Genomic DNA, 15,251 nt, shown 5'->3' with positions numbered 1-15,251 from the left:
GCATTATCACATTCTCCATGAACATCAAAACAAACTCAGATACAGCATCGTGAAATATTTTAATAAGCTCTTCTGACTATTCATCAGACTCATAGTCTCTACATCCCATACAGCAGCTACTTTCTTCACACGTGACAAAACAAAGCAGGATGTAAAAAAGGTTTTCTGGCAGTGCATTGTTGTTGGAAAAGGGTCGCGCGTTTTCAGTTTCTACTGCTTGATGTTAAGTTGTCGGTGATTGGTGTACGTCAGATGTACCTTAAAAGTATATCGAAAGTCCTAGCCTGAAAAGCGAAGCTCGATTGTTTTGATACTTGCGAGATGCCGTACTTCAGAATCCGGAAGCGCTGCTGCTGTCATCTAACTAAACAAACAACATGTAAGTAACATTTTGACAATAAACACTTTACGTGTTCATTTTTGACAATACTTACTCTGACGTTTGTACAAATGCCGCTACTTTTCTTTATTTTAACAGTCAAAGAGACGGCATTAAAACGTTCAGCAGCGAGTTAGCTAACCAGGTAACGAGAAGTCAGCAGGGAAGCTATGCAAGTTAGCAAACTTCCCGACTGCATTGCCACATCCTCACAAGTTGACAGCAGGGCCTCAGTCACTGCTTCATTTGGTCGATAGGATGCTAAGCAAGTTCATTAGTTTATCTCCATTGTGTTGCTGTGTGTCATTGTATTAACGTTAACCATATTAATATAATGTAGTCTATCAAATCATAGAGCTTATTTTATTTCCTCGTATCAAGCCATTGCAGAAGGTCAGGAATATGTAAACTGTCTACAGAACAACAATGAATCTAACATTAGCGTTTACTAATGAGTGTATTTAATGTAATGTCTTCTAATCTGTCTGGATATGAGTAGCTAGGAGGTGTGACATTTGAAGTTAAAGCTACTTAGTAACTTTAGTAACTCTGCTTTTTTCCCCCACAGGGGCTGATTTTGGAGGCGTAGTCCTCCGTATGCAAGTCTAGAGAAGGTGACTGGAAGAACTTTACTGTATTTGGTTAAGTGTTTTTAAATCAGCCATGGCTCGGGAGGAAGAGGAAGAGGTGCTGACCGTCGATGAGCCCAAGAAGGTGGACATGTTTGCATCCGTGCGCTTCCTGGGTTACCTGTCCAGCATCAACCTCCTTGTGGCGGTATGCGTTGGGATGTACGTGCGCTGGGAGGTGACAGGTGAACCAATGATTCTGGTCATCTTCATCCTCGGCCTCTTTGTCCTGGGGATTGCCAGCATCCTCCATTACTATTTTTCCATGAAGAAAGCGAGTCTCAGCTTGTTCCATTTGTGGTTTGGCTTCTTGCTCGGCCTCCTCTGCTTCCTCAACAGCTCCAGCTTGAAATCAAATGTCAAGGAACTGGTGGCCAACTATCTCCTGTTGGCCAGCGTAATCATGAAAACAATGTGGGCTTTAACTGAGCGAATATGCAGCTCCATCCGCTACAAACCCACCTTGATCACATCAACTGAGCTACTGGAGCTCCTGGGATTTGGCGTTGCCAGCACGACCATGCTTCTTCACAAGTCGGCGGCCATTATAGGTTTGGTGGCGGCCCTGGGGGTTCTCATTGTGGACCTGAGGATGAAATCCCTCCTGGCTTTGCCTAACCTGGTCAGTTTTGCCTTGGTCACCTCTCTTGTGTTTTTCCAGGCCTTAGGCATCACAGCCAACCCTTATGCTTTAGGCTGCTACATGGGCAGGCTACTGTGTGAGCCTGTGTTGGATGTGTACTTCAGCGTGCTCGGGCCTAGCGAGCGCTGGATACCAGTGCTCTCCCTGGGGAGGGTGTGGAGGAGGCTGTCCCTGCTCCCGCTGAGTCTGACTGAGCTGGCCTTCTTTGTCCTGGCTGCCTTAAAGGTACACTCAGTGCTTTTGCACAAATTGACATGTCCATTATTAGTCTTTTAGAGCTTTCGTTAGACTTTCAATCTATTTTTTTTTACAATTTGTAACCCTTAATGCCACAGTATTTATGAACGAAGATGCAGTGTTTTGTATTACTCGGTTTGAAATGTGAAGTCTGTGTTTGTCTCTTTTCTCTTGCCTTACATAGCTTGGCCACTTGGAGCTCTGGTATCTGGTGATTCCAGGCTTCTGTCTGTTTGGCGTTTTCTGGTTCATCTGCCACGTAATTTTGCTGATGACAATATGGGGCTTCCACACCAAGTTGAGTGACTGTCAGAAGGCTTGGCAGACTCAGCGATCCAGAAGCCGGAGTCTCAACCAAGTCATGGCCTCCAGGGGCATCCGACACTTCTGCCTCATTTCAGAGCGGCTGGTGTTCTTCAGTATGCTGTCAACAGTCATATTGGGTGCTGTTTCCTGGCAGGTAGGAGACACAAGAGAATACTACTACTTTAACTCGTATCAGAATTATTATTATTATTATTATTATTCTCATCATCATAAGAAACTATTTCAGGAAAGTTTGCGAAGCGTCTATAGATAATACAAAAATAAGGTATTTCCTTCACTATCCTACCGTCACTCTCATTATAGTCATGTTTTGTAGTCAAATTGCAAATAAATCTCTTGGGTGCATTTAGCAAGTCATAATCTTTTATAGAAAGTCTTTCATAGAAAAACTCATAGATCATGGCGAGGGTCCTGTGTCTTCCTCTTACAGCTATAGCACTTTGAGTTTCATGTAAAGGGCTCTATAAACATATAATTTACCCCATGTTATAAACTATGAGGAGAGATGCCAGTGGCACTGTGTAGTTAGTAGTCGCTCCCCAAGCAGAGGCACTTCTGCTCTCATGCAGAACCAATTTAATTAGCACTTTAATATCCCTATCTACTTGAATAAAGAGCAGCAATAACTTATTTAGCCTTATTAGACGTTTACCTTGTCTGAGTCTCATGGGCCTGAATCCTAATTTGAAATCTGCACATTGTTGATGTCAGTTGCAAATTTGCCTGAGTAAGTGGGCTGTCTGCACTCGTATACGAATTTGTGTTTAGCTCCCATGTGTTCTTTTGATTGTTTTACAGCTTTTTATTTACCTTTTGCTGTTGAGATATATATATATATATATATATATATATATATATATATATATATGGCCAACCACTTAAATCCATGTAACGCTCAGACACACACAATAACAACATTGTTGGTATAATCTAATGCAGTCTCAGCAATAACTACAGACCTTGAAGCTAGCAAATGTTTAACGACATCGTTTTTTGTGTTCCATTAGATTCACTGCTTGCGTGTGTGTGTGAGATTATCATGCATTTATATTGTATGTATTATATGTGCCTCTGTGGAAATGCATCTAAAAGTGTAGATTGACTGACTGAAAAGCTGAACACTGCCTTTCTGCAATTGTATAGAAATAACTTTCCTAATTATAAGTCAGCTTGTTAGTGCATTGATGTTTATTGCTGAGCTCCTGATGAGCATCCCCCTACTCCCATAGCTTGAGATTGACTTCTGCAAACCAATTCTCAATCCATGAGAACCACTACTCCGTTTGCCTTTTTTTTATTTTAAACCTTATTGTGCTTTCTCTGCTTTCAATACTATATTCAGTCTTTGGAGAATAGTATTTAGCATTTAAGCCGTAAACAACTTCATAAAAGTTCAATGAATGAGTGTAACCCATTTTTCACTCCGGGCTGTATATTATGCAAACTCAAGTGTGGTTCCACTTAGCCATGCAGGTATTTATTTGCATTCTTGGGATTCATGGCCATGCTATGAAATCAGAGTAGCTTTTTGAGGATGCCGTATTGCATTGCATACTAACACAGTGATTCGAGAAAGTGATTGGACTGAGTATTTGAGTACATGTGCAAGAATTGTGCAAGTTTGTATGAGGCAAGTTGACTTTTAAGCTTTAAAATAAAAAAAATAGAAACTCCATGACTGAACGTGCAGGCTCGTACACAACATGAATTATTCTGTTTTGGATGTACCTTTGTGATGTATGTTTAGGCTGCTGTCATACGCGTCTTGCCTTCATTTATTTAGGTCCTGTCAAGTTTTTTTCCTGCCATAATAACACTGTCGGCCCCGTTAATGTATAACTGTCATGCAAAGTGTCACCAGCAATTAGCGGGGTCTGTTTGCGTCGGTACGAGCTGTAAGTGATGATTGAAAGTGACTCTGATTCTTCTGCTTCTTGCAGCCCTCCAACGGTCTCTTTCTCTGTGCTCTGCTTGTGGTGCTGCCTTTGGAGTCGCTCACCCACGGCTTGTTCCACGAGCTCGGCAGCTGCCTGGGGGGAACCTGTGTTGGCTACGCCTTGGTCATACCTACTGCTTACTGCAGGTACTGAAGAGAGAAGTAACACAGGGATGCATGCAGACTTACGCAGACACACTTGCATATACTCCAGCTTGTATTTTGAGTAGCAGCAAGCAACTGCATAGATTTCAAGTGAGTAGTAAACAAAAGAGTGATCAGTAAGCAAAAGAGTGATCACTTAAGCACACTGCCATGATTTAAGAATAGGATGCAGTGGGAAGAGTGTGGCATGTGATGTTGGGCTGTCTGAATAGCTTTATTAATTATTCCATAAGATGTTTTTTGTCTTTGTTTTTTTTGTCACAATAAAAACCGACACAGATATTACATGTATACTGATAACAAAAAAGAAAAGCAGGGATGGTCTGTTGGTCTAGAAAGGGCTGAATAATCACTATATTTAGTTGGAGTCTTTGTTAAATGCCATCCAACGTCTTTCTATTTTTCAGTAAAAGCAGAAATCAATACGTTTTAGTTTGTAAAATGGTCTAAAACCCGAGAAGTACACAGTTTATTACTACATAAGGCAAAGGAAAGAAAAATCTCCAACAAATGAATGATTTAATCGATTTATCAAAATGTTCTGACCCTACCGTTCAACCCTTCTGTCAATTGACTAAATGAGTAAATGTTTCAGATGACCTGACTCGTGTGCAACACAAATAGACTACGCAGCAACCAAACGCACCTCATTTACACATAAATATTTGCCCCATGTCGAAACCTCTTCTTGGCATCAGAGGCGCGGGTAAATACGATCGCTCATTCCAACTCCCTCCTCGGTTAACACAAAACCAACTGGATAAATAGGCCAATAAGTATGCATAAACATGCCGCTAATGTTTAGGCCCTTAAGGGATCAACCCAGTGCTCCCTCCGCAGCATACCAAGTTGTTCAGCTGGAGCAGTTAGCCATTAGCTGCTGCTGCCTCTTAGCGCCCTTTCAGTTGGCCAAGTGTTTTTTTTTTTTTTTTTTTCTTCAATCGCCTTTATAGTTTTGATGATGCCGACATATCTCCTCCTCCGAAGCAGCGAGAGCTAGCCATAAGTTATACATGAGTGTTTCCATCCAGCCATTGGCAGTTTTTGGGCTGGTGTGTATATATCTATATGACCACTCTGTGGATATTGAACCTTTTTAGCTGATGGTTAGCTCTCACATTTAGATGGGACGGCAGCCGTAATGTTTAACTCTCCAGGTGGTTTTGGATGCAGGCCAGTGTCCCGTTGGAGCTGTAGACGCTCTGTATGCACCGTCCATTGGGAGGACTGTGAGCATTGGAGAGATGAGAGTGAAACGGGGAGGTGTACTGGCTAAAACAGGGAGGGTGAGATGACGGGGGGGCTGAGGTTGTAAACAGTGAGAAGGGGTGGTGGTAAAAAAACAAAAAGGGACAGATGGAGGATAGAAAGGGGAGGAATTGCAAAAGAGGGGAAGGAGGGGTGGTGCTCTGAGAGAGCTGTGAAGAAAAGGACATGATGAAAGAGGGAGTGTGTAACAGAGGAAGATGTGGTTTGAATTCTCAAACTACAAGCCTTGGCTCCCCTGGGCGCCATGAGATCTGAGAAGATTAGACGGGTTTAGGTGAACGGTGAGCTTGGCATGCAAAGGTTGCAGCATGTGTAGTGTATATATCTTTCTTTCTTTTTTTAGCACACCCAAAACATGGAAAGCTAGGAAAGAAGTGTCTGCATTTACATAAAGACAAACTTCCACCTGTTCTTAAGTTGAGGTTGAAGGTGATACCGGGGGCACGGAGCATAATGTGATGGCAGAGTTATGCAGATGTCTGTAAGAGTGAGGAATGGCTTTGCCATCCGCTCGGCCATGAATAACATCAAGTCTATTGATGGGAAGGAAATGTATGGCTGCCTTGAGTAGATGCTAGCCTTGACTTTGTGCGTGTGTGCGTGACCCCTCGGTTATCATCCACTTGTTATTATCAGTCACACGCACTTCTATACAAATCACTTTTCCCTCAACTATCTTTAACCTCAGTTCTTATTTCTTGTCACCCTCCTCAAGTCTCCTCTGCATATCCCTACATCTTTTTTATTTTTTGCCATTTTCTTGCGTTCTTTTTATCCTTTACTTCCCTGAGGCTAATGTCATTCCCTTCAGCAGTGATCCACCACTCCTACCCCTTCCATCCCCCCCATCTCATCCCCTGATTTGTCTCCTCTCTACCCGCTGACGCCGACTGCTACTCCTCCGCTCTCTGTCTCCTCTTCTCGGTGTGTCAAACTATCAACTTCTCACTCATTCACAGCGCTGTTTGCTTGCGCCCCATCTGTCTGCTTTTGACAAGACACCTAACTTGAGTCTCTCTCTCGAAGAAGAAGAAGATTACTTTTTTTTTTTTTAAGATAAAAATCTGAGTATTTTCTCACATGCTTATCTCTCTCTTCCATCCAGCGCTGATGGCCAGCCCACTCTCCTCCCACCTGAGCAGGTACAACAGCTGAACATGCGCTCTACGGGTATGCTGAACAACGTGCAGCGCCTCTTCTCCCACCACATGATCCAGACGTTTGGTTGCGACTACTCCACCAGCGGTGTTACGCTCGAGGCCTTGCAGATGAAGCTACGCAGCTTCCTGGAGCTTCGCACAGAAGACGGGCCGCGTCACGACACCTATCTGATTTTCTACAGCGGGCATACATACAAAGGCACCGGTGCTTGGGCTCTGGCTGGTAAGAGCACCACTTTTTTGATGCTTTTACTTTGGTTTTGGGGAAAATGATCAGTCGTCACAGTTAAGTCCTGTCTCTTATTCGCCCACTTAATTTCTGTGGATGTATTAGGGATGCAATCTTGAAACTTGGACCATGGATTTTCATGCTTATTTCAGCTGACACTGAAGTTTTTAATTTGACTGCAATATCACCATGTGCTCACCATTCTGGACAAGGCATTTTTAATTATGTAGCATATTTCATTACAGGTACACTATGTGCTTTACATTAAAGTACATTCAGCAACACGTAACATGAGATTATAAGAAATAAGATATGAGCAATTGCCTTCCAAAATACATTGAACAAACCATTCTACTCTTCCAAACCACATTTCTACCACCAGTAGAGTTGACCTATTATTCCAGAGATTGATTGTAGCATGTCCAATTTTAAAGGATGGAAATTACGATTTGGTTAAAATATATAATCGCATGTCGGGTCAGGTGCAACAGCCGAACATCACACGTTGAGATTGAGTGTGTGAAAATGAGTTGGCAAGTGGGCAGGGAAGTCAAAAGCAAGCTAAAAGTCTAACAAAAACAGGGTCACGTTGAAATTGTTCCTTAAAAATATTGCATATTGCAGGTCTACAACACTGACAGCCCGTCCTTTTAGGCCCTTCTGCAAAGCCCAAAGCCACTCCCCCAAAATTCTCATAATGACCATAAATGACGAACACGGCTATTGTTAGTACTCATAGCTGTCGCGCCAGCGGCTCGTGGAAGACTACGCTGGTGTGAACAAGCATTGTGCGCACAGGTAAGTAGCCAGGCCCGCAGGTAGACTCCTCCGACGGCCACATATACCTGAAGTTTGTCCTCTTTTGGTCCGAGCATTTGATTTGATTGCTGTTAAGATGCAATGGGAATTTCAGCAAATGTAACACAATGATGACCTAGCTTTCAATTCACTCAAGAAGATGAGCACAGTGACTTTGACTTTCTCATAGAGCAAGAATCATTTATTTTGGCATTTGCTGTTGCTCAGATGATTTGATGTTTTTGTCATCATGATAAAGATTCAATCTTCACAATGAAAAGTAGGTTGGATATCACTTTTATCTCTTTATAGTTGGCTCCCAGTAATCACAAATTAACAGTCGGTAATTACTGAAGACTTGACGAGAACAAAAGAAGCCGTTGTGTCAGAAGGCATCAGGTAGATCTGGTATTCTCTCTGCAGCCTCAATTTTCATCACAGTCCGATTTCCATTCTTTTCATTTCCTCCTCTGTAATATGCAGAGATCAGACGAGTAAGCCCAAAGAGTTGAGAATTGCTGTGAAGGACAGAAGTTTGGTTCTGTGACGGGTTCAGCCGCTCTGCTGTGACACTCCCTCAACAGAAATGAGAATCGCAGCGTGTTAACAGCGTGTCAGCTCCAGCGCCTCTGTTCAGAGATTACTTGGCGCATTCTCTCTGCGTGTCGCTGCAAACAAGGGGGGAAAAAGTCCCTATTGAAAAGATAATCACTTCCCTCTGTCACCATCCTGAATGGACAGTTTCAGTCGGTGTTCAGTGGATAATTGTACACACTGTGGAAAAAGTGGGCTTGTTTTGGCAGAAATCCGAATTGAGAAAAGTTGCAGATTGCAAGTCCTAATTAACACTACATTTATAAAAAGTTTGTGACTGTGTTGTTCAGTCTTAAACTATGCAGGGATCCATGGAAGAGCTAGTTTGGCTTTGCTCTGTTTATCACGGTGGATCTGCACCTGCAAATTGCTTTAGTAATGCAATACAAGTGGCTCTAAATCGGCATGTTCTTTAGAGAAGTGGAAGGAGAGCAATTTCATACCCAGATATAAATCAGTCCTGTGAGTTGCTCTGTGGCCAACACTAGGAGTCGTTTTTCTCCTTGGCTCCTATTTACCTACCTTGCACTTTACTACAGTCAATGATGATATTGAGGTAATAATTCGGTACGTCTGTTGGCGAGGTACCACACAGCTCTCCTCTTCCTACTCTGCCATCTGGAAAACGGCATCTTCATACAATTTGTGGGGTTGTGATTACGGCAGTCAGACAGACCGCCCCTCAAGTGGAAGTTGACGGGTCTGAGCCGTGCAAAGCCACAGTGTCCATCAACAGCCATGTTTCCTTGACCACACCACTGGTTCAATAACCACCACTAGTAATCTCAATAAGGGAGTTTGGTGAATGTAGTTTTAGCTCAGTAAAATGCAAATTATATGTACTTAAAGAAGAGCTTTTTAATGTTCAAATTACAGGGATACTAACTTGATCGGTTCTCCGTCTCACCATCTTTCCTCCTCTCCTGCAGGAGGTGAGAGCCTCCCCCTGGCCCAGCTGCTGGAGCTGTGGCAGGAGAGGAACGCGGGCCACTTCTCCCGCCTCATCATCGTTCTGGATACTGAAAACTCCCTCCCCTGGGTGAAGGAGATCCGCAGGATGGAGGGTATCTATGTTGCCGTGCAGGGGGCGGAGCTGTCCGCCACCAGGGTGGACCCAGAGGCGGGAGACACGCCCCTCCTCGGGGACTTCACTTCCGAATGGGTGGAGTTCAACTGCAACCCAGACTGCGACACCCAGTGGTCGGAAAAGGGAAGGACCGTGACGGCCGCGTACGGCGTGTCCAAGCGCTGGAGCGACTACACGCTTCACCTGCCCACTGGAAGTGACGTGGCCAAGCACTGGAAGACCCACTTTCCCAAGGCGACATATCCCATGGTGCACCTCTCCAACTGGTGCTGTGGCCTCAACCTGTTCTGGTTGTGCAGCGTGTGCCTGCGCTGCTTCCGAAGGTGTAAGCTAGCTTGGTTCCCACCAGCTGTACTGGACACTGGGCAGGGCATTAAACTGGTGCACTCTTAGATGACCACAGATATTGACGCTGGTGGTTTTTTTACAGCTGGGTACGAGGTGTTTATAGAAGGGACAAATTATACTTGTTTATAATACACAAACATGCACATGGGTTTTACCTCCATGAGTACATGTGGCCCCAGAAAGGTTATTCAACGACTTCCAAATACATTTTTGCATTATGTTTAATTGCTTTAATGCAGAGATGTTGTCCTGGTAATATAATATCAAAATATAGACTCATTATATTGTGTCACCCAAAATGAGGGAGTGGGAAAAACCACAGAAAGCATAATTTTTTTATGGTTTGAGAAATCGCATTTATGGTGAATTTAACTATATTTAGTATGTAGCTATGGTTTCTTAATATATGATAAGGTAAACGACCAAATTTTGTGTATTTGTATAAATATATTATATTTTGGGCTGTGTGATACATTAATGTTTTTGGATGCTATTTTGCCATAACTGCATACTAATTTTGGAAAGGTTTCTGGTTATCTCTTTTGTTACAAAGTGTAATGATTTTCAATATCGGTTTCTCAAAGTGCCTCAAAGATGGATATAGGGTGATCTTTATTATGGTTGCCTTATCTTTTTTTTAATTTTTTTTTTTTACAAGAAAATGTGTGTATAGAGTTCATATTTTGTTTATATCTGAGGATTTGAACTTAATAGACTTAAACTGTGTGAGTGGGGAGAGACAACAGGACAGACGAACAATGACCTCGGTGACCTTCTGGTTACACGACGGTATCACCAGGCAGCCAACCTGAGACTCTTATAGCTGTGGGATCTTTCCCTCATCACTTTCAAACCTCCCAGATATGCATTAATTCCTGAACTGAACAAAGACAGACGTGTCGCCTGAAGGCCGTATATTATCTCTAGACATTGTCCCTGCACTGTGCCTCATCCTGTTTATTTAAGTTGAAGACGTCATTTGCGCTGCACAAACACAGCACATTCAAGTGTTCTAGCTGTCGTCCTTGCCACGCTTCTTAAAAGTGGCATGCCATGAATTCAAGACGCTCCCAATGCTTTTTTTTATTGGTGCACTGACCTTAAGAACTCCTGTTGACGATCCTTTATTTTCTACTTTATTTGCGGTCTTCCTCCTACACAACCATAAACTCCGGAGTGGATTGCTGCCTTAATGGTGTCAAGTGTCACTTTCCACACGTTAAATCCCCTCGTGCCTCTACTTGAGTTATGCCTGACGATGTCAAAATGAAACTCGGATAATAAACTGATTAAACTTTGCTGCCTGATTTAGTTGTATGAGAAATGTAGGGGGAGGAATACAATACATTTGGGTTTAATTACATGGAAGAGAAACTCAATAAATGAGGAAAGAAAGGAGAAAAGAAGACTTGGTGGTAGACGATCAGCTAGGCTCATTTAACATGGCTGGCTTTACAGATGCTGAACAAATATAGTCTCCGCTCTGTGGAAACGCGAGCATGGCCGGGCAAATATTAGGATTGTGAGCTGAAGGAAAAATGAAACAATACGTGACACGGTATCTCTGAGGGATTTGCTCGCTGAGCTTTTCACCTCGGTTGGTCCCCGGTGCTCGGCCGGACATGTGTCCAGGGCGCTGTTGGGTATTTTACCTGTTTCCGGATGCAGGGCTGTGGCCCGGCTCATGCCTGAAGGGCGCTATTAAGCACGAGGCAAGGTTTGGCGGAGACTTCAGAAGGATGAAAGCGGACATTCGAAGCAAAGCTTTCATCCCGACTTTCATCCATAAAACGTTAACGGGGAGAGCACAAGAAAAGAATGCCATGAACCAGTGCGACCTTTCACCGCGCTTAACTTGCTGTGCTTAGGTGCTGTAAATATCAAACCATTAAGGCAGGGAGGAGCCATGAGATGAGTAACCACAGTGGCAATTAGAGAAAAGGAGACGGGTATAAATGCTGTCTTGTGTGTGCGTTCTTCTCATTGCTGCATAGCCTGCAAGCCGCGGTTATAGCTAAAGTCAGGGATTCATGTATATAGCGGGGAAATTAGATTACGGGCCGGATTCATCTCCTAAACTGGATTAGGTAATAAAAGAGTCAGCCGCCTCTGAGGCCCATGAGGTTGTGCTGAGTCAGAGCACACACCTTTACTCAGACACATGCATGGATACGACCGCACACACACATTCTCTACTGCTTTTTCTCTTTTACCGTTTCACTACAGCTGATGTAGTGGGTACTCCCATGTCTGTGGGTAATTACAGCCTGTCGTTGGATATTATTTGGGGAAATAACTGCTTTTATAGCCCAAGTTGCATCTTGGCATTGGGACTGGAGCAGCAAATACATTTGCTTTAACTAATGGTCTCTTCATTGTTATTAAGGGTGTCTGCAGAGAAGACTTTAGATGCTTAGCTTCCTGTGTGATTTTATAGCTTATCAGTTTAATGTGCTGCCATTTTTCAACCTAGGCATCCTTCATCACTTCTACAACTCAGACATACAGAAGGCATCCTCTTAAAGCTAAATGTACTAGAACCAGATAAGTACATGAATGCTGAATCTCTTCCTATCCTGGAACAGAAGGTGCAATGGGGTGAGAGATTACAGATTCAGCAACATCACTGTTCCAACTTGTGTGTCCTGCTTTTCAGGAGGCCTGCTTGCTGTGGCTCGCAGTAGGTCGACATTGAAATGTCAAAGCCATTAACTCAAATTACAAGGGCTGAGGATGCGCTCGGTGGCTGTTTAACCATGCAACGCTGCAGAGTTTGCAGACAATCGTTTGGAAGAGGCTGCCAAAATCTGCCGGCTCTCAGGCTTCTTTTTCAACATCGCACTTTCTCTGAAACCCATATTGTAAATTCATATCAGATATTTAGCATCAGACACTACATTGTTTGGCAGCGACCCTGCATGTGATTAACTTAAGGGCTGTCACAACATCAGGTTTTCACGACACGATTGTCTTAGAAAGGAATTCACGAAAACAATACTATCTCTATAGAAAAAAAATATTACATAATTCTATGACTGAGTTTTTTTCTTCTCTTTTGGTAAATTAATTACACTCAAATAATAAGTATAAAGAGATGGAGACTCTGTAACCATAATATTTAAAATGATTTAAGAGTCACTTGATTATTGACACAATATTACGTATATTGACATGATATTATCAATATTTTATTTTGTCATCAATACTGGTATATTACGACACCCCTAATTAACTTCCTGCCAGTATGTTGGAAAGGAAAATGTGAGGGATACTTCAATGAATTGTTTGGAATTGTGGGAAATACTTGTTACGTGTTATTATATTTGCAATACAGATAAATAACTCAAACTAACATAGCTTCTGGCAAAAAAAAGAAGAAGTGCATTTCCCGAAACATGTCAAACTAGTTCTGTAACATGTGGTGCATGTGAGCATGGTCAGGCTTTTCCAGCAGGGATTAAGAACTACTTTAACTGGGGGGGCAGAAGTTTTAATACCCTCAACATTCACTGTCAAGATAAACTGAAATGTATAGATTTTCAAATTCAAGCCAGAGATATGAAGAGATTATGCATGGTACAAGGATAGAAGTTACTCTGGGCAAGGGTTTATGAGCTGATGCAGAGGCAGGGTGGCAGACCTTGTAGCCTCAGTATATTACACATATGCCTTGAAAAGTGAATGTTTACATAACGCCAGGATAAAGGAATTGAGTGTGTTTTGTGCAGTATCGTGTGGACATCTGGACATGCTATTGTCATCTTGGCCCCGTGAACACATGAAAGCCCCTCGCTTCAAAACAGATTGCACGCAGCTAACATCGGAATCGATGGAATTCATGGCCCATGACATCTGATCACATAGCATGAGGTGTGAATAGGGCCTTCTCCAGGTGTGTCATCAGTATGGATTGCTAATTTTGAACTTATACTTAATCAAACTGAACTGCTCTGGATATTGGCTCTTGTAAGCAGCCAAATACACTTAGTATAAGCCAGATGATGCCGATACGCTTGATTTAATTAAAAGTGTAAATTGGAGGCTAACAAGACTGTCAGCACAGTGGGATCGGAGGTTCGGTAATTAGCTGTGTTGTCACAGTCTGGTTGAGATGGGACAGGGCTAGGCTGAGCTAGTGAAACAGATGAGTTCTCTATTCTGATCTCCCAAATGGTCCCACAGACGTATTCATAGTCAGACACAGAGCAGAGGTCTCCTGCTCACAGGGGATATCTTTTTATGTCACCTGGCTGGGAGTTGGATTTGAATGGTGGAGATTTTTTAGCCCTGTTAACAGGTGAAATACTTCAAGAATAGTTCTAAACACAGACTTTATTTTGTGTTGAATACAAGGAATGGTTGGGAGAATATCTCATCTATGTTTATATACATATATATATATCTCATGTCTGTACAGTAAATATGAAGCTGGAGTCTGTAGCTGTGTAGTTTAGCATAGCATAAAGACTTGAAAGAGATGAACCAGACATGTTACCTATTGAGCTTCAAAGGTTCTCGTAGGTGGATTGTGTTACCTCTGAGTGACAGGCTAGCTGCTTCCCCCGGTTTTCAGTCTTTATGCTAAGCTAAGCCAACTGGTTGCAGGGTCCAGATAAAGTCATTATGTTCACACTTAGCCCTGCAGGAGAAGTTACATCAATGCTGCACCAACCTGTCCGTTACGATGGATACAGGTGGATCGAGGTAGACTGGCCTGGATCGGTCTGTGCAGTGTTTGAATCTCCTTACGAAACCCTTCATTGAGCAGAATTTGAAAGCGAGCCGAGCTCTCTGTGCTGTCTCTCTACAGACTCCCATACTGCCTTGCAATTCTCTCTCCAGCTAATGCACTGCTGATGCATGACTCACCTAAGCCTGCTCCTCCGATCTTCAGTCTGTCTGACTGCCAGTAAGTGGGTTATGGAGCCGCACTGGGGGTCTCTCCTCAACCATGACATAACAACGCACTCAGGCACTGACTGGAGACATACCTGTTTACTGCCTGTAACAAGCAGTCAGCTGGCTTTAAGTGTAGTTCAGGCATCTAGGAAGGTTGGGTTGAAGGGGGATTTAGGGATGGCTGCTTCACAAGATGATAGATTTACAAGAGCTCTTTTGCTCTCCTGCATGTTTATCAGGGGTTGTGTTTACTTCTTCTTAAATAACATATGTGTGTGTGTGTTTTTGCTTGCTTGCTGCCTTTTGCACATTAACTACATAGCCATTCAGTGCAAAACACATTCAGAAGTTATACCATGACCTTTCCCCAGAGACAGAGAACATTTTAAAGGAGATTCGAGTGGAATTTGTACTTTGAATAATAAGAGAATCCTTTTGTGAAAAGAGACAATCATAACCCAAATTATGCACAACTTTGGCCGCGTGTGGGAGCATGCAAAGGCTTTTTCTGTGTGTGTGTGCGTGTGCGTGTGCGTGTGCGTGTGCGTGTG

The 15,251-nt window shown here is 43.0% G+C and overlaps 1 protein-coding gene across 1 annotated transcript; it reads left to right on the top strand.

Annotated features, from left to right (window-relative positions):
• Window positions 1-1,042: 1,042 nt before the first annotated feature.
• On the top strand, window positions 1,043-11,093 carry tmem168a (transmembrane protein 168a; the record flags this gene model as incomplete). The annotated part of the gene is made up of 5 exons (XM_079236459.1): window positions 1,043-1,876; window positions 2,073-2,348; window positions 4,156-4,298; window positions 6,691-6,968; window positions 9,296-11,093. 5 exons carry the CDS (start codon window positions 1,043-1,045, stop codon window positions 9,844-9,846), a joined length of 2,082 nt encoding a protein of 693 aa, XP_079092585.1. The 3' UTR covers window positions 9,847-11,093.
• Window positions 11,094-15,251: the final 4,158 nt, after the last annotated feature.

Source organism: Taurulus bubalis (genome assembly GCF_910589615.1).
Source record: "Taurulus bubalis genome assembly, chromosome: 20".
NCBI lineage: Eukaryota > Metazoa > Chordata > Actinopteri > Perciformes > Cottidae > Taurulus > Taurulus bubalis.
Note: the sequence above shows the minus strand (reverse complement) of the source record. Positions and strands in the feature narration are given on the sequence as shown.